This window comes from Rhinolophus hipposideros, assembly GCF_964194185.1.
Source record: "Rhinolophus hipposideros genome assembly, chromosome: 6".
Taxonomy (NCBI): Eukaryota; Metazoa; Chordata; class Mammalia; order Chiroptera; family Rhinolophidae; genus Rhinolophus; species Rhinolophus hipposideros.
In genome coordinates, this window is record NC_138052.1 from 79,379,462 (window position 1) to 79,400,779 (window position 21,318).

Sequence of the window (21,318 nt, forward strand, 5' to 3'; positions counted from 1 at the left end):
ACAACAACAAAAAATACTTTCCATGTCAGTATTATTGGGCTATGTGTGAAAATAATAATAATAATAAAGGGACCTGAGAGCATTTTGTAAAATGTACAACTCTTAAACAATATAGGAGTTATGACTAGTATGCCTTTGAAATACATCAGAAGAGAACAACATGTAGCCTCATTTCTAACCTCTGACCAATGAGTCTTAGAGTCTGCCAAACTTGGGGCTGCCTCCTCTAACTAAACTAGATGATATATTTATATATGTTTTAAATTGTAATAGAGGCTTGTCAAGGATTCCGTACATTCATTATTCCCTCTAAAGTACAGATTCAGGTCATCCCCAATTATGACTCACAGGGTATCCAGAGCTCTGATTTGATTCCAGCAATTCAGAATATGAAACGATCCAATGATTCTGCCCTCTGCACTGCTTGGTGATTGGAATGGATGCAAAAAGTCTGACATATTTTTGCAGTTGAGTGTCTGCTAGCCCAACAAAACTAATGTCCTGAGGTAAGGGTGAGGAGACTGATATTCTAATATTTTTACTGTTCTCCACAGAATGAAATTATGGACTCATGGTGATATCTGATCATTTCTATTACCTCATTTGGGACAATGAGGAGAAAAACTTTCCTCCCTTTTCTAAATATCATTAAGCAAACAAGCAAGCTTTTTCAACAAATAAGCTTTAATAACAAAGTTTTCGACATTATATGTTTTCTATCCTTAACATAACGTATATTTTCTGTCTTAGTAAAGGGCACATATAGATCTTAGTGTACGTTAGGAAAAGCAGTATAATCACAGAAAGTCCCAAGTAGCGAATTTTCCTGAGAAACTCCCATAATTCTAGACCCCTCCTCCCCAGCCATGTTTTCCAAAGGAAACTAAGCTGCAGGGATTATAAAGAATGTAGTTCAGGGAGTGGGACATTATCAGAATCCCTGATTATGACATAATTCAAAGGGGCTTCTTTATGTGGTCTGAGCAGATTATTTTAATACTTATGACTAAAAACATGTTAGCTAGAGAAGAAAGAATGGTTCTACTCCCTGTAAATCCCACCATCCCATGTATTATTTCTCTAGTAACACTCTCCTCTCTGATCATTGGTACAACAGGAAGACAAATTCCCATTTTACCTTCATTCAGTTCCATGAATTCCCACATCAGTCCTCTAAAGCTGAGAACACATCATAGAAATTTTCTGAAATGGACATTTTACCTGATCCCATATTTAAAATATGTCCTTTCAAATATATGTTTCCATTTAACCTATTCACATAAATGCATTGTTATGGTTTTCCATCTTTTAGTTCATATACATACTCTGACATGACAAGCAAACAATCTTGTTTAAAACTATTGATTAAACTATCATTTTTAGAAATTGTGGACCTGATCTTAAAGTTGACGTCTTTGTAAGATTGTACCACTCTTCACACAATCCATCTGACTCACAAAATTTTCACTATAGGTTAGTTTTGATCAAATCATTTTCTAAGTACTTTACCCTTAAGCTAGGATTATTCTTGGAATCTTTTTTTCGCTACAGATATTATAGTATGTTGAGTAGTTCTTCTAATATGAATATTAGTCGTACCTTTGTCAAACATTGTATTTAACAAAAATCTCTGAACTAGGCTGGTTGAACCCACTCAAACATTACTAAGACCTTTCACAGAGCAGTTGAGGAATGCTTAGCAACTCTAATGTCAGGGGGGGAAAAAACCCGCTGAATATGTTTCTTGTTTAGGTCAAGACAAATGTCAGGGCCAATGAAGGGTGAAACATGATGATGGAGATTTGAAATGAAGGGCTGGGGAAACAGGTGCTTGGCATGAGACCCTGAAAGACAGGCAAGCAGAATTGTGAAGTACAGAGACAGCGCTCATACTGAGTATAGACAAAGAAAAGCCTCAGGCTTTTCACTGCCAGAGAATAGATCTTATACATGAAGCAGTTTCAAAGGAGGAGCAGAAGACATGCTGAAATTTGGAGCATCTTTTTGTCTAAACAAGTCAGTTTTCAAAGCCTCAAAAAGCAAGAGGAACCTATTTGAATATGCAGAAATATGTACATTGTTTTGTCAGTGTGTTGACACAAAGGAAAGCTCAAAACAAAACAATACAGAGAAAGAAAACTAAGGTTCCTTAAGCATCTCCTATGTGAAAGGTGCTGTGGTTGACAGGTTCCCTACCTTATTACTTTAATTCCTATAAAAAACACTGGGTATGGAATTTTTTTCTCAATTTTAAAGAACAAAAGAGAGATACTCAGACTGGTATTTGAATAGAAAATTTTCTGATTCCACACCCATGTGTTTTGAAATACATGGAGTCAATTAGAAATGGCTTCTCCATTTCAATATTAGGTTACTTATTTGACCATTACTTAATAATGTTGAGGGGGGCTGAGAAATTTAAAAATTAAGAGATACCGTATTACTTGGACATACTATTTTAATTACTAGCCTATGCATATTTAAACGGCAGACATTCAGATGTAATGTTCAGATGTTACATTGTTCAAATGTTACATCATTCAGATGTTGTATCTCCCTGGACTAAGCATTTTCTTTAATTTTTAGTCCACAAGCACTCAATAAACTTAACATATACTTTACATTATTATCGAGGCCTCCTAAGATTAACTTCAACATTTCAGTTTTTGTTTACAATTTTTGTTTGTCTATATCTGAAAATAATTTAATTTAGATGATCAAATAACAGTTAAGAAAACAATTAGAATATTCATAAAATATTAAATAAAGGCATACATTAATAGGTTGGTCTGAAAAAGAGTAGAGTATTTGGCTGAATTTTTAATAACATAAATTGTACATGTGTATCATTCTGAATTTCACATGCTCAAAAGAGGTAGCTCATAAATCATAACATGAAAATTCAAATATTCAAGGTAAACTCTGGTGAGAAAAATGTACATATCCATGTATTAAATTGTGCTTAGGCAACTGTCATTCTAAATAGGGTATGAATCATAGAATAGATATGAACTTAGGTATTTCTCAAAGTTCATAATATATTATACGTCTACAATATAACATATAGATGAAATTATATAATATCATCCATCATTATCAACAGATGAGGTATTTTTATGAGTTATAGAAGGCAGGGAATAATGGTGGTGTTTATGCCTCATTAGATTTTGGCCAGACAGGTGACTAAATAAGTACGAGATCCTAGGCTTAAGTGTGCAAATAATTAAAAGATGGGTGGGATTTTGAATGTTTATCAAGAAGGAACAAATAACAACTTCAGCAGAACATCATTACTGGAAGTGATTAATAAGAACCACAGCCACATGTAAGGGACCTTCATAGAGAAAATAATGGATTTCTCCCCAGTTCCGTACCCCTCTAATGGGGACACAGTGAATGATGAAAAGGATGGCCCAGTGTAATAGGACACTTAGAGATTGGCAAAACAAGTTCCTCACTCCCATTTTGTAACCTTGGTCTAGGGACCTGCCTCTTCTTCACTCTACCTCACCTCACCCATAATGGAGCAGAAAAATGTGAGTGGCAGCAGTAAAACAAGCTTTTCTGTTTAGTCAGAAAATATGTTTAAACGTGTTTCTTGTCTTTGTACAAAACCACAATTCTTGAAGTATGTAAGAGTAAGATGTTTGGTAACGTCTACAGTCGAAGGAATAGCTTTTGGTGAGCATTAAGCTAATTAATAAGAATGTGTAAGGTGGAAGTTAATTTATAAGTGGCATCCAACCATTAATCCTTATGACAGTCCTCATGTCAAACGAATATATCTTTTACACAAAGATAGTTTTTAGGAGGCAAATATACTGTTATACAGACATAGTATTCTAAGGTCAACACAGCTAAAAAGATTTCAGCAGAAACAAATTCTTTGTGATAACATGATTCACACCCCTACAACTAGTACTTGTTGTTTATTCTCAATGAATATGCTTAAAATAAAATTTTGCTTAAAAAAGAAACTTTGCTATGAATTATTATTGCCCTCGCAATCGTTTACCATTGTGCACAGTTGGGTATTAGGCAAAATGGTGATACAGAAGAAAGTTTATTCCCAAGATCTTCCTAGTCTTTAAGCCCATTTATACATACATACATGTTTCCATTCAGGCTCCTACTGTGTTCTTTTCATTCTCAGCCCAGCTGAGAATGTATTTCTTGTCATTCAGTCAAATTGTATCTGTTCTCTGTCCCACTTCTTCCCTTCTCTCCAGAACATAAGTGAATGTAATTTTTTTGGGTCAGGTAACTAATATGAAGAAGTTAACTATATATTGTGCTACCATTTCTTGGTAACATATCTTTTATTAATTAGAACAGTGTTTCTCAAACTTTAGGAGTCATCAGAATCATTGGAGGAAACCCTTAAACACATGTGGATGAGCTCTGCCCTCAATTTCTCATCCATTTTATTACATTTTTCCTTAATTCAGATTAAAAAATAAATTAATAAAAACTCTTGAACAAATATATATATATATATAAATACATTTTTCTAAACAATCAACTCATTCTTTTAGTCATTTATTATTTATACTCTCAGGTGAGGCACAAGAACTTGCATTTCTAACAAGTTCCCAGGTGATGCTGATTCTGATGGTCCTTTAAGAACCAAATTAAAAATTCAATTCAGTAGAGCAGTAATCAGTGAGGTACTTGACTATTTAGCATGTGTTCTATTTTTCCTTATATTACACACGGTAAATCCATAATATGGCAAGCCCTGTAGCCCTATATTAATATAACATTATGTGTTTTCTTTTCATTTTTATGTTTGCTTCATATAGAACATAAACAAACATCTTTCCAAAACACAAAACCAATCTTAAGTAAAACTGCAATGCTTGCTTCTTACTTTAATTAGGTTACCTAGAACACTTAACTTTTTAAGATATTACTATAAAGAAAATCGTATGACCAATTCTTCTTTACCTGAAGTTAGGCATCTCTTGCCCTTCCTCATATATTCTTGCACACAAACATAATCATTCTTACTGTGTAACTTCTGATTTTCAAAGTATAAGTTACATGATTGATCTTATTACTCAAAGTAAGATCAATAACTCTAGACTGTCTCATAGAATAATGTTGACCTGTAGTTGTCAACCAACTAATAAATATATTAAAATATCTAGAAAATTTCCAAATTGGCTAAATTTCTACTATTTGTTTTATTACATTTTTTCTTCAATTCATTTTAAAAATCAAATTAATCATAACTCTTGAACAGATACATATTTTTTCTAAACAATCGATGCATTCTTTTACACAAGTTAAACTCTCACAATCATACGTAATCCATGATGTAAATTCACTAAGTAGATAAGGTATGTTTAAATGTGGCATATTTTTTAAATAAGCATTTTAATACTTTATTAGTATAATGTTAAATGTGTAAATAAATAAGAATTCTTTAAAGACTAATTTTCTGTATGAAAAGATCCTTCAAATGGAACATACAATGAAATAAAATATAATTCAAGTGTTACTAAAATTTTGAAAAGAAATGTATTCATTCATTTCTTCTTTGATATAATCAGAGAAAAATCATGAAGAAAACGCAATGTTTCCTTTGAAAGTTTTAACTGGGTCATATTATTTTTAGATTCCTAATTTAAATCATTCAATTTTTCTCTATCCATTCCACTTCCAAGTTTTTCCTCCTATCATTATTTCCATGCAAATAGCAATTTAGTCAAAAAAACTGCCATTTAGTAAGATAACTATCTTTGAAAGAAAAAAAAAGTGAAAATGTTGATGAAGGAATCTATAAATTCTGAACAATTTGCACTTACTATTATGTCATCAATTCTATAGTAATCATGTCCAAAATAAATAACATAGTCAGCATTCTTTTCTTCATCCAAAATATCCCAGTTTTAGCTCACATGTCTGGCTAACTATGAAGCTACTTCTAACTTAAAATTATGCATTTTACATCCAGTGTAAAGGAAACAAATAATTATAATATCTTGACAATAATCTTATTTGTAACTTAATAGTTTAAGTTGATTCCTCTAAAATATTTTATTTTTCAATATCAAGAAAAATTACTACAGAGTGGACTCACACTTAAAAGCACTACATATTTTGATGCAAAATATATAGATTATATTAATTTAGGTTAAATTAATAGTTTGAACTCCTTTATCTACTGTGGGGTGATAATTAATTACTAATTAGCACATTTGATTACAGACACACATGGTAAAATTCGTGATTAGAAACCTCGTAACAAAAAGCCTTCCACCACAGCTTTCATGAACTATGAACTTATAAACTGATCATACATCAGTGGTATTACAAGGACCAACTTACAAAACAAATTCCTACAAAGTGTTTTTTGTAGCAAGATGATAATTTGAGGTTGTTACGCAATTATCTATCTCCAATCCTAGTGTGGAAAAAAAAAACACTGATGCTATCAAAGCATTCTGAGAAAGTATTACAAAGGTATTCAGTGAGTTAGTAAATAAGAGTAATCAAAACTGCATTAATAAATTAGATATTTTCCAAAAATAAGGAATTGTGCAAAACACTAGATATAATGGCTTGTGTATTTATTGATTTTTAATGAGAATGAGAGTCGTTTTACTGCAGAGATTTGATGATATGGTCCACTGTTCACCTGAGACCACCAAACATAGCATTCTTAAACCTGCTTCATATCTGTTTTCAGTCACTGAGCATTTCCTGAACAACCTACTTCTGTTCAGCTAAGATATAGTATTATGGTATCCCTCAGACTCTACTTAAAATATCTGGAAATAAAGCAAGGGAATCATTGGGCATAATTTCTCATGAAATTAATAAGTAGTAGATATTTAAGCGCTTTATAGCACCCATCAATGGAACACATACTATAGTAACCATACAGACACACACACACACATGTGTGTCTACTATGTTATATTGACAATGAGAGTATATTTGTTATTTTACATATTTTCCTTACCTGTCAAGTTCTTCAGTCCGAGTTCTTGAAGTCCAAAGTTGCCATCTTTTCTATAGTTTAAAAATATTGCCAAGGCATATCGATCTTCATAAAGTTTTGTCCCACGAATAATGCGTAAATTCTCCAGAGGCAGGTAACGAAACTGATTAAGAGCCACTAACACATAGCCTGTGACTTCTCGAATAGACTGAAAAGACACAAAGAATTGTCTGTGTTAAAATATTTAAAATTACTTGTCAGTATATTTACATAGTCATTCAGATTAAAATGAGTTATTTAATTATAATTTTCAATTTTAATAATACGCTCACTTCCACATCATATTGTAAATAATTGCTTTGATAACACAAGATCACAGAGGGTTATAATCTCATTTGAAGTATGAGCTGTATTTTTTTAAGTCATGAATGTGCTTATAGTAAAATAATGAATTTTGTTTTATGAAGCATTCTTCATACCTGAGATTTGAATATAATTAAAGGGATAAAGATCTCATTTGTTGACAGACTAAAATGAGTCAGAGCGTATAACCATCTCTGAAACTTTATATAAAATAACACAAATTGGTAAGCTTATCACAAATGAAACAAAGCTGTATTAGTTTGTAAATTGTGGGATTTCAGTTTTCATAGATTTCAAATTGCTACTTGGTGTTTAATACTATAGTTATCAAAGAACAGTTTCCTTATAAGTCTCTGAAGAACACATATATAAACAATATGTATTAAAGTCTGGTTATGGTCTCTAATTTGATTATGACCATTTTTTTCTGTCTATTATTTAAATGTAGTTGTCTATGAGTTAATTACTTGCAGGTTTGTGAGATATGTTAAAGCTAAAAAAGTCACAAAAACCACTTTAAGTTTTATCTAAACTTACAGTTTTTCAGTAAAATGAACAAGACCATAATGATGGCTATGAACACATATTACATTTAAAAATAATTATAATACGAAAGTACTAAAACATTTTATATTATTTTAATGTCAAGGCTCTAATTTTTATTGTTACTACAATACTCTTCACCTTCTAGTATGTTATACAGTTTATATATTTATTATGTTTAGTATTCACAGTCTATATCTCCCTTTCCCATAGTATAAGCTCTACAAGGGCAAGCACTTTGATTTGTTCATTCCAGTACCCATGTGCCAGAACAGTGCTCATACATAGTAAGAAACCAACAAATATTTGCTGATCACTATGCCTCTTCTCTGGCCACACCTTAACCACTAGGCAAGTCTGCAAAGTCAAGAGAAGTGCCCTTCTGGATCCAGCACTCCTCTGTTCAAGACCATGCTGAAAACCCCTGCGATGCCAGAATTCCATTCCTAAATAGTCCCGAGCCCTTAACCAGAGCCTGTAATTTCCTCTTTCCTAGTTTTGTGGCCCAGACAACATATTATGCCACCAATGTCCATGCACCTAGGAAGGATGAGTGGTCCACATGCAAATGTATGATGGAAGAATGTATGGATCCTGGACGTGTGAGCTAGAATGTCCATTCACTTGTGTTCAGCGCCTCTCACAATACAGGACAGAACTGGTTAGAGGAGGGATTACATGCTAGAGTCCATCTCTCCCCCTGCCACGATAGTCCCAAGAAGTCTAAATATGCTAACATTTTGTCTGGCCATCCAGGTTTTTATAAAGATCTGTCTGTCAAAGTGGGAGATAAAACGTATTTTATTTAATAATATTTGTTTGATTTATTATAAAAAATCAGACATAAAATATGTAGGCTTCCATTTACTCATGCCCCAGGTTCCACAATTCTTCAGGATGAACATGCTGACACTAAACACCTGGAAGAGTAGAATCCTGATGGAGCAATGGTGGAGATGAAAAGGCAAGGGACATATGAAACTTCTCATGTCTATCATCAGATCGGGAATTTTGAGTCACTGTGGGTATTTCTGAGACACTGAGCATTTTAGATTGAAGAGATGAGTGATAGGGAAATAGGAAAGAGGGGTTAAAGATCAGTAGGGATTGCATTGGTTGTACACCACAGTTTGTCTGAAATTGCACCTGCCTGGAATAGTGTATCCGTAGGCCCCTACAAGTCCCCCTTGAACCACTCTTGTAATGGTTGAACTGTTATCCCTTTGAGTTCTTAGAAGAAAGGTCATAAACACTTCCTAACATCCTTTGGTCTAAAAAGTACAAGTCTTTCATTCATGATAGAAATAATCCATCTTTTAATTTGTACAGAATAATTATTAAGTGACCCAGATTCCAATGATAACACTAAGATCAATGTTGGGGGTGGAGGATGTATGATCAATCTTCTGTCTAAAATATATCATAATATCATAATATCCATCATTCTTTCTAACAGGCTCACCATTATCTCCAGTTCCACTTAGGAAGTGATTCTTCTTAATCAAAAGCTGTAAAAATCCATTGACTTATCACAAGATGAAGGAATACATTAATGGGGTAATTAGAGAAAACACAGGTGAACCACACTCGGGTAATAGAAGAGGCTTACGAGCAAAGAAGCAATGTCAGTACCAATTGTGCAGTTTTTGTTAGAAGGGTATACTCTTATTAGCTATAAATTGATAAATATATGCCCCTTGGCATGGCTTTTAGACTAGACATTAGCAGGGGCTACAAATAACCAGCAAATGATAAGGTCTCTAGTATAAGTAGTGTACAGGTATGAGCCAAGAACAATGCTGAACACAGAGAGAAGGATCAAATAAACACAGAAGAGGAAGCTACAAGTGCCTTTAGTTCCAAGAGAAAAAAAACCATAACTAAGAACATTTTGATATTCACATATTATTTAATGTATTTGCATTTGAATTGATTGCATTGTAAAATGTATGCATTTCTCATTCAAGAGTAGTCCTTAAATTAATTATTCTTAGAAATACTTTTGTGGTCTTCTCAAAAGGTCAGGTGAAAGCAACAGCTACTCGTTTGTTGAGATTCAGGGACTGGCAGGATTGTCTTATAACTGAGATTCTGGTGTCTGAAATGAGTCGCTTTTATTATATTCTGTTTGTTATTCTCTGGTGTTGCAAAATAGTGTATCTGATGCAAACATTTGATTAACAAATACATTTTTGCTATCTGAGCTGGACATCATTATGTGTTAATGCTAAGACTGCATATGCTCAATCCACTTTAAACAAAGCCACCCATGAGTAGGTGATATATAACCCACCAGAGTAAATTACTGATGATAATGATGGTGAAGATCCTATCCACAATATCCTATGCATTCCTTTCTCCTACCCAGACAAATAATGTAAATAATAGGGGGAAAAGGATGATAGCTAATCTCTCAACTCAAGATTTGTTGCTCTAATCTTTTATGTCTGGAGGGGCTCATGAAACCAAAGGAGTTTTAAATTATAGGAAATAAACATAAAATTCTTCTACTTAAAAGCAACAAATTGTGCCTTGATTTGGGTATTTTAAGTTTTCTGTTTTCTACTTTTCAAAGTCATATTCTTTTAGGTACTCATAAAACGTTTCTGTGAACAAGTATATTGAAATATATCAATAGTGCATTCCACCACAGATACCATGAGTTATGACGTGTACTGATCGCAAATAAAATTACAGGAAACAATGCAGTAATGGCAGGGTTACTTTCAGCTTAATGCTGAGAAAGAGTCAATAACATGGCTATGATTTAATGCTGGCAGATCACTAAGCAATCCTGGTAAAAGTCAAGAGAGATCTAAAAGTGTCAATTAACTTTTACAACATCTGAAAAGGTCAGGCGATCATGTCAGTCATCCATTGTTCCTCTCCTTTCAGGCTTCAGAGAGAAACTTAGTACCGCCACCTTTTTAACTATCTCAGAGCTTTTCATGAAAATAAAAACAGTTTTTAAACACACAGACTTAACTATTGGAAGTCTTATGATAAGAAACGTGAGCTCAACTGCCAGGCAACGCTGGGCTCAAAACCTCTGTGCTTTACTAACTTCGTGATCTTGATCAGATTGTTATTCTCACTAAACTTCAGTTCCTTCATCTATTAAAAAAATAACAATAAGTCTATTATAAAGATTTTATAAGGATTAGGCAATATAATAAAAGTGTCTCACAAGTAGTAAGTGTTCAATAGATGTTAGCTATTATAAATGTCTCTGATAATAGCCAAGATGAACTCTATGGGGAGAATCTAATTTGAAAACAAAAATAATTATAAAATATTACATAAGAGCCATTGCTTTTAATCTTTTTGTTATGTAACTTTGGAATGTTTATATCTTGCCCCTTCAAGTTGTAATTTATTCCTAAATTAAAGAATTTGTTCCTTATACCTTTTCTGTGTACATTATAGCCCTTAGTACAGATTTTGGCACAGATATTTAATAATGGCTGCTGAATGGAACGGAATTGAAAAGTTAAGAAGCTATGCTTAAGGTCTTTCGACATACTGTTTTCCATGGAAAATGATTTCATTAACTTTCTGTTAATAAAACAAAAACAAAAAACACATTGCTTGACAACGCAACAAGACTTGTGCCCAAGGACCACGGTAGTAAGTAGACATCATCAGAATGCCCAGCAAGGAGAAAACCCTGCCTCTTCTTCTGGCTCAGTAAGTTGAAGTCCAGGAAACTAGCCACTTTGTCAACCAAAGAGTGACAAATACCCACCTAAAGATAACTCTCTCCTTGTGGTGTAAGCTTCTGCTGACTAAAATTGACTGATTTGCATTGTCAATGTACATTTCTACAGCTGCTTTGCTCAAGGAGTGAATATAACTGGAGATCATTAAAGACTTAAATGCTTTAAAACTCTTCTAAATGAAGGTACAATCTGTTCTGCTCATGGCTTTTGATGATGAAAATCAAAATAAATGGAAAAACAAGAGAAATTATATTTTCTAGACCATAAAAAAACATAAGCTTAGAAAAAATATACATGTTCTAAAGGACAGACATTTATAATCCTTTGTCCAATATAATATTTTAAGAAAAATATATAAAACCTGCAGTTATAAAAATCCCAGGATTTCCAATGAGTGCCATTCAATCAAAAATTAGAAAAAACTATATTGCTTCGCTGGGCTTTTCATTAACCTCCAAATTCATCCCAGAAAAAAAAAATAGTCTTTATTATTTTTATTAAATTTCTCTTTCATTTCACAGCTCATGATAATTAATATTTCTTGTATTTGACACAATATCCTTATTCTCTTATTTTAATTGATGTTCCATAATTCGGTCCTTAGTGAGAGTAGTGAATAGTTCCTTAAATGTTCCTTTGTCTCCCTCAAAATTTAAGTGATTGCAGTATCTCAGGATTCCTGAAAAATTAATCGGTGTTTAGAAACAATTTCATGTGCAATAAAGACAATGGTATATTCTTGACTAAGTGTATAAAATTCTGTTTCCTGGATTTTTCTCCTACTCAAATTATACATCTAAATCCAAGCTTATTTCTTATTATTTTTTAATATAGGCATCATTTGAAAAGACACCTGTTTACTGTAAAAACCTTCGACAGTAGTCAAAATAGTTTTGAATTCTTAGCTTCTACTCCTGTGTTTTATGTACTCATGCCCAATTAGATACCATCCACAAACAATACTAATATAGTCCATTAGTCAAGACATAATATAGTGATTACTTATGATCCCTAGATTTGAAATTAAATAAATCTGTAAGATCACAGAAAAGAGTAAGGAGCAAAGAACTATGGAGGTGTGTGGGGAAGGAAAGCCCACTCTTTGTTGGTAATGACTGTAGAATATGTTTTCTCTGACAGTGACAAATGGTGTAGCAAATTGTAAGCTCTCTATCAGTAAGCTCTCCATCAAGTTTCCCTAGGCAATTAATTTCTGTCCCTGGACCGTAAGGCAAGACTGGGAATTTCTAACACAGAGAATATTCTTAACTATGACATAATTTTAAGAAATTTGCCAGAAAAAAAATCGTAAGCATATAGCAAACACTGCCAATTCCTTTTTCATGCAGAGAAAGAAAGTGACTGATTATATACCTCATTCACATGTGAAACCTGTCCAAATGTGATGGGGCATTCTGCTTTGGAATCTTGTTTTCAGATTTTCCACTTTCCTTAAAACTCTACTGAGTGTGTCACCCTGGTAAGCAGGGACTCAAAAACTCTGTTAGAATTAGATTTGGAAAAGGAGAATAATGTGAAATGTCATGTACTCTACTGTGGGTCAGTTGAATCCATGCTCATTTTACACAGCATGAATAACACTGTGTGGGTAGACAATCAGATTTAGGTCTTCCCAGCAAAATTGCTAAATATGAGCCACTTTAAGCCAGTCTCTCAGAGGCTATAGCTTCTAAAATCCCTACTTTCTAAGAATGTACAGACCATTCATTCATTTTGGCCACTTAACCAGCTTTCAACCCATGACTTCTTAGCAATAAATAAATACCTTAGTTCCCCTGAAAAGTGGATTACTTAACTCACCTCTCTCAAAGTAAGCTTTTTTTCCCACCTCTGTATCTTTTAGGGGTTCTACATTCCCATCTGGTCCTTCCTACATTTCCATTCCCATCTAGTGACCTTATCTCATCTATATCCCTGTATCACAGACTCGTTACACTAGAGTCACATTACACACATTAAGTCGGGAACTCTTGTAGATCTATTTACATAATCACAGACAAATCTCAATTTCATGTGTCTATATTTCAAAAAAAATATGTACTATTAAAAATTCCATCATCTCTAATTAAAAAAAACATATTTTTCCCATATGTTTATACAAGTAGGGTTACATTTTTAAACCTGAATTCAAATTGACATTTTAACACTCTTTTATAACTATTTAAAATGTAGTATTGAATTTATTTTTTTTCCCAAGAGATATACTCATGAAGCTCCAATGATTTGGAGAATTAAATTTTAACTGTAATTAGTTATACTACATAACAAGCTAGTAAGAATATTTGGAGACTTTTGAATTAAACTTTGATTAACTAAAGATAAGAACTTAAATAAAAAAGAAATGATTAGCTATCAGAATGTTTATAGAACTGAGTTTACACTTGAAACAAAGCATTATAATTTTTATTTACATTGTATACATGATGAGTATTTTTCTCCATAGAGAACTGAACTGGTTAGGGCAATGCAGCCCAAAGATTAAACTTGGGTACTACAGTCTGACAGGTCTCAGTGTGACTCTTCTCTCTTTTACTTGTTGGCCTGGAACAAGTTATTTAACCATAATTTATCTTGTGAAATACAGGATAAATTCCTAATAAATGCTTAAAAGTTGAAGATCCCCAAAAGTGATCAATGTCATCATATTATTATTATTGCTAGTGCCATTATGCAAATAATTGTAATAGTTTGTATAGTTTAGGAATGGTAAATAATATGCAAGCAAATATATATTTGATATTAAAACTGATTAAACAATTTGTGCTACCTAGTGCATAAAGGTGTGAACTCTATTCAGTCTTCCTTTTATGGGCTAAGCTATGACCCTTCAGCATTTATATGCTGAAAACCTAATCACCAGTATCTTATAATGTAACTATATTTGGAGTTTTTTAAGAAGGTATTAATTTAAAATGAGGTCACTAGAGTGGTCCTAATCCAATGACTGATGTCCTTTAAAAGAAAAGAAAATTAGGACACAGGTACACACACAGGGAAGACGATGTGGAGAGACATAAGGAGAAGAAAGTTACCTACAAGCCAATGAGAAAAGTTTCAGAAGAATCCAATCCTGCTTGACATCTTGATCACAACCTTCTAGCCTCCAGAAGTGTTAGAAAATCAATTTCTGTTTAAGCCACTCACTCTGTCGTACTTTGTTATGGCCTTCCTAGGAAACTAATATACTACCTAAGTTTACATCCTAGCAGTTAGCAGCAATATTTTGGGTAAATCACTTATTTTTCTGCACCTCAATTTCTTCATCTGTCAAATAGGGATATTAAGGTCCCAAATTTCCAGGATTATTTGGGAAGTAAATCACTATAAGTTGCTAAAGAAAAGGCCTGACGTATAGCAGGTTTTCAGTAGTAGTTTTTATTTTATTTTATTTTTGAATCCAGAATCGTTATTCAATATGTTGCTCCTGTTGCATAGCATATGTAAAACTCTATTTCTATCTTTCTAAAGCAATAACCTTGTATCACCAAAGTTTAGATGAGAAAACTGTTTGATAACTCTTTCAGTCAACAATTGAGAGTGACAGCGTCATGTCTGAGGTCTTTTATAAATGTGATTTTCCCCCTCTCAAAATGTAAAGGAGGGAAATGGGCCTTCCAGAAATGATGTGTGACAACAGCTGCCTCTTTTAAAAAGCATATGGGAAAGGGCCTTGGAGGATTCAGAAGTTAGAGGTGACTGCTTTTGTGACTAGTCTGTTATTTTTAAATGAAAAGGGTGAGCAATTTCAGGAATAGTAGAGCCAAAGTATCAGGACTGGATTTGACAAGACTGCCAAGAAACAAGTTAATATCTGTGTCAATATTTGGCTGTAAAAATAGAAAACGAAAGGCTTAATTAATTTATAAAGAATAAATACTTGCTTGAGTCATCTCTAGTGACAACAAGGTCTTCTGTTACTTAAGGTGCTCTTAATATTCAAGTCAAACAAATATAGCATATATTCTATAGACACGTGCAGATACAGTCAGTACTACAGACATTAACAAAAATTGAGATCAGGTGTTTGGAGACTAGATATTAAAATGCTTTCCATATTTAAATATCTTTATACAAGTCACATATTTCTAGGTGACTACTTATTATTCCTAATAATTATATTAACTTGTAATTACTTACTGATGTCTGTATGTAAAACATTTTTATATATCATATTTTCTGGACACATCAACTCTTTCATTTAGTACTATTATCTCTATTTTATAGATAAAGAAACTAAAATTAAATAATTTGCCCGAAATCACGCAGACAAAAAAGTGAGGAGGAAATATTTAAAAATATATATCTGTCATATTCCAGAGTTCAAAATCTCAAGCATTTTAGATATTTATTTCAAAAATTGGTGAGAATTCCTCCCTGTTGAAAGTAATATCCATTCATGTACATCTATATGTATAGATATATACAATCTAAAAATATGTATATGTATATATATATATGATCTATATATGTTCTAAAATATGTATATGTATATATGTGATCTAAAAATTGTGACTTAAGAATGACATTCTCTAAATTTTCTTTATTCCAAAAATATTAGCATAGCCAGAACATTTGTCAAAAGTAACTGTAGCATGATTCTGATATATCTAAATTCCAAATATATTAAAATGTATAAAAAATAAGCCTAAATGTTTAAAATAGCATTCTCATAAGTGCCAAGAACCAGAAGTCTTTTTAAATGGATATGCAGAATCAAATAAGATTGTGTACATCAATGCACAATATAAATATGAAATAACGATCCTAATGTAAAATGATTGGGTACACACCCCTTCTAGGACCACCAATAGTGGAGGTAGAAAAAGCAAGTTATTTGAATTCAGAGAGGTATTTCTTAGCTGCATGACCTATATCATAGTACTTGGCTGAACCTGTGCTTTCCTAATCCAATTTTTGAAAAAGAAAATGAAAGGCTGTTATGTGTTGTTGTTTTTTTATTTAAAAACTGTACACATTAATATGTAAAAGCAAGGGGCACATACTAGATATTTAATAAATATTCACTTGGATTCCATTCCTCATAAAATTCATTAAATCTGTGTTTTCCACCCCATCCATCCATCAAATTACAGATTCCCCAATTGTTTATTATTTACCTACTATGTAAGAAGCACTATTCTAGGTACTGGAGACACAGTGGTGCACAAAACAGACACGGCCTCCACTCTCATGGTGGTCATTACCCTTCATAACTTCTGATCGTAGTCTAATGACAAGATTGGCACTAAGATAAAAGCTCAGCCAAGAAACATATACAGGGGCTTGAAAGCTAACTCTTATATCTGTGTTTCTTTCAGCATAAATTATTTTTTTTAGAATTTCACGCATTAAACATCAGTTCATCTTGTATAAAGTTATCTCACATTCTGTTACACATTGCCTCCTTCCATTTGTGAGAAAGAACGTGCATTTTTCTTTTGACATGATTTCCTACCAAGGGTTGTATGTGTGCGTGTGCGTGTGTATGTTTTTTCAGCAGCCTCAAATACACAACTTCATCCTCAAACATTTCCTACCCTTTTTTGCTCTTTACTGGAATTTTACAGCGAAGAAATCACATAGTGTCTTCCAAGGTAGCGTATACATTATTTACGAGGTACACGTATATTGATTTCAAAATATTTTTAAAATGTCACGACTTTCTCGCCTATTTTGGTTTCATTCATTCAACAAAATGTATCTGTGGTGCGTTAGAAGTTATGCTTTGCTTTGGGTTATTAAAACCCCAGGGACCTAGCATCAAGCTTGTGGTTTTAAAACATGTTTTCTTGAAATACACTTTAAAATACCCTTTCTTTTTGTTGGAGAAATTTCAAATTCTGGGTCTTGAGCAATAAATGTACAAGTCTGAAACATCTCATTATACCAGATAATGAGTCTGCTATCATAAATTACTATCATCATATCAAAAAGGCTCAAAAGCCAATTGGAAAGATACTTTCTTGCCAATGACAGGGCAATTTGAATTTAAAAAATAATAATAATTACAAATTATCAAGTCCCACAAAATATATTTAAATCTATTGATCCCTAATAATATTAAACAAAACTAATTAGTGACCTTTGGACAATAGTATAGAACTAATTCATTTATTAACAATCAATAAATAAAAGAAAATAACCAAGCATTTATCTTGTTTTATATAGGAACTATAATACTGGGTGACCAAATATTTGATTAAAGACAGCACGTCTTTATAAAGTATTCCAACTAATAAATAAGAAAAAAAATTAAATAAGCATTGATCAATATTGGTTTATTAATTGTAACAAATTTAAAATGCTTACTAATGTAAGATGGTCACAATAAAGGAAACTGAATATGAACTATATGGGACCTTTCTGTATTTTCTTCACCATTTTCCCATAAATCTAAAGTTTTTTCTAAAAAATAAAGTTTATTTTAAAAAACTAGAGCAGTATCATTCTGAACTTCCATATGAATAAGGATTCTAGGTATTCAGCAGCAATGGCTGGTCATTGCAAATGATCTTACAATAACAGAGAAAAGTGATGGGGGACAATTCCATATTGAATTTCTGTATGGCAGATAGGGGACCTAACTAGGAAAAGGTGATATAGAAATTCAGATTGTTATCTTTCAGGCAGTGGAGATTTAATGGTGCTATACACAGGGGAATTAAGCTGTAGTTTGTTTTGTAGAATTATCTTCCTGGTTGAAGTGTAAAAATGAAGCAGAGTGATAAGAGGCTGATTGAGAGAGAAAAGTTAGGAAAATTTTGCTAGGCAAGAGATGATGAAGGTAATAAATACAGAACAGCCAAGGCTGAGATTCAAGGCATCTAAGGTAGAATAACAAATATGTCTGTGATTTACTGGATATGGGAATTAAGGAAAAAAAAGAAACAGGAAATGACTTCAGCTTTTAGATTGAGAGGCGGGGATATCATTAACTGAGATAAAGACCAAGTTTGTGGAGAGAATTTTCCTAAATATTATGTGAACTTCGGTTATCTGAAGCTAAACTTTTTCTCCTTTGAAAATTCTTTTAAATTATATTATTATCTGTAGGTCTGATGAATTTGGTTAGGAGGCACATGTGTCTGATGTAGTTTTCAGTGTGGTTAATATGTTTTTAACTTCAAAATATTATAAATTTGGTTAGCAGCTGTAATTTCATGTTTCTGTGTGTCAGTTTATACTATATTCTTTACATAGATATAAAAAAAAAGAACAGTAGTTCTTAACTGGGGGTCTTTTCAGGGGACATTTGGCGATGTCTGAATACATTTAGAGTGTGACATTTAGAAAGAGCTGGCATCTTTAGAAAGGTAGAGATCTTGGATGCTAGTAAGCATTACACATGCACAGAACAACCCTTGCCTATCCCCAATAAAGAATTTCAGGTCCAAATGTCAATGGTACCAAGGTTGATAAACCCTGGTATAGACGTATCAATTTGGGGCAACCCTTTCATTTTATTGCTTGTAGCTATGTCGTGGTGGTTTTCCAGAAGTACTAAAAATTAACAGTGTCTGCCAGAATACTGTTAAAACAATCTATGATATATAAATTATAATAAAATTTAAATTAATATCCTTATATTAATATATATTTTCTTAACCTAAGTACATTGTTATACATATCCAAAAACATCAGCAGGTAGAAAAATACGATAACTACACAAAAAGACTGACTGAGACGGCTGTCTGAATGATGGTTTGTTGAATAAATCTAAATCTATTCATATAAGTAAATTATATAAACATAAGTGTTCTCTTTCTATTTTTTTTTTTTTCACTTTGTAACCAAACTTTGCAGTAGCAAAGCTTTATATGTTGATTTTTCTTTTCATTTGCTATAAAAGTCTTGCCTAATGCAACTCAGGGATATTAAGACTAACATGTTATATTTATAAACAATAAACAAAGTCAGCCATTCCTTTAATTGGCAGAGTCCTCCTTTCTCTATGAGAAGGTTTCTTTTGCTAGGAAAAGTATGTTTTATAGTCCCCAAGCTGTACTCAGTAACCAAACTAGTTTTGATACAAAAAAAATAACCATGTTTTCGCGATAGGAACACATGAAAAAATGAACGGTCTCCACCAAACTTTTCCCAAATGCTTATGATCATCTTTTTAGTTCTCATTGACTGCATTCCCTTTAAGCCAACCAACAAAGATATATGATGTTTCTGTCTCCTGAATCAACTTCACTACCTTCCTCTTGGGGATGAATTTATTAATCAACCAGGCTTCAGCAGCGGTTGACAGCGCTGGTTTACACTCCCAAGGGTGGCTACTCGGTTCATGATGTGCTCATTAGGACCAGAGACATCAATATCTTTCTCATCTCCTAGAGCATGAAAGTGGGTACGGACTTCATTCTCATTCCAATCACTCTCTTCATCAGCTTTATCATCATCATAGCACTCGTGTCTTATATGCACATTACCATTTATAAAGCCCTTCAACATAAATATCACATTTAACCTTCAATCAGTAACTTAACAATTCACTAAATTTCAAGAGATTTCATTTTCAGAATTACATTAAACTATAAAATGTACTGAGGCTTTAAGTTCATGAACTACAAGAATCTTAGAAAGGAACCAATATTAATAAAATTATGGCAAAGGTGACATCTGATTAACACTCTTGAATCACACCACGGAAAAACATTTTGCTCCCTTACCTAGAACTTGCTCTTTCAATCCTACATTAAGCAGACCCCAATCCTAACATCTGATGCAATCGCTACTAACTGACACTTGGATATAAAATTTATAAAATAATTCATGCCGAGGTCTGTTTAGCTGACAAAGTTGCCTCAAATCCCTTGTAGAAATTGTGAGTGTACAAAAAGATAGATAAAATAAATGAGGTCATGGAGATTAAGTTTCTGCAGAAGGATGTTTTCTACTGCTCAAATGAACTTCTGCAGCTGTTATTCATAATATTACAAGTACTATTATTACTCTTAGTACCTACCATTACTTTCACTCTTATAGTTGGTTACTTTTATGAGCACCTACTCTATAACTGATCCTGTGCTCAATGCTTTTCCATAAAAATATCAAATTTATTATCATGGTCCTCATCTCACCTTTCTTTTAAAGACCTGTAGTTTTATTTCTTCAATTATACCACAATTCTTCCACTGTACTCCACTGTATAGTCACTAATACTGCATAAACACAAGCCCATAGATGATTACCTAACTTTTATTACTAATTGCTCCTACATTACGTCAAAATAATTTATTGACGCTAACATGCCATGGAAGGGGAAAAAATAATAGGGACAACATATGAAAACATTTGGTGCCTCAAGCGTTCTGCTGAGAAAATTATTATGCTTTCTGACATTAGACTAATGTTTTCAGTATTTGACCAAAAAAATCTGCCACAGATGTTAGGAAAGATGCTACTATTTCTAGTATACATCTTTTTGTAAGTAATAAGGTAAGTCAAAGTAAAAATAAAAGTGAATACTACATCCAGAGCAAATAAAAACTTCAGAATTTAAGATTCTGAATAAATAATGGAAACACAGAAATTTGAAAAAATAATCCCTTCCACAGAAACTATCAGGGAATTAAGAAATCACTGGTTTCTACTCATGATTCTATAAACTTAAGTTATGTAAATGCATTTCTTTTTATTAATATATAAAATCATAAAGTATAGTCATATTTAAGGAAGAAAGGTCAAACATTTATCTTTAGCAACACATTTTTAAAA

At 32.7% G+C, this 21,318-nt stretch overlaps 1 protein-coding gene across 4 annotated transcripts in view; it reads right to left on the reverse strand.

Moving 5' to 3' along the window:
• The window catches only part of ERBB4 (erb-b2 receptor tyrosine kinase 4), a 1,057,350-nt gene that overhangs the window by 474,690 nt on the left and 561,342 nt on the right, over positions 1–21,318 (reverse strand). For all 4 annotated transcript variants that reach the window (XM_081052780.1, XM_081052778.1, XM_081052779.1 and 1 more), the window contains exon 3: positions 6,971–7,157. In XM_081052780.1, the coding sequence (XP_080908906.1) occupies positions 6,971–7,157 (187 nt within the window). The remainder of the gene's footprint in view (positions 1–6,970; positions 7,158–21,318) is intronic.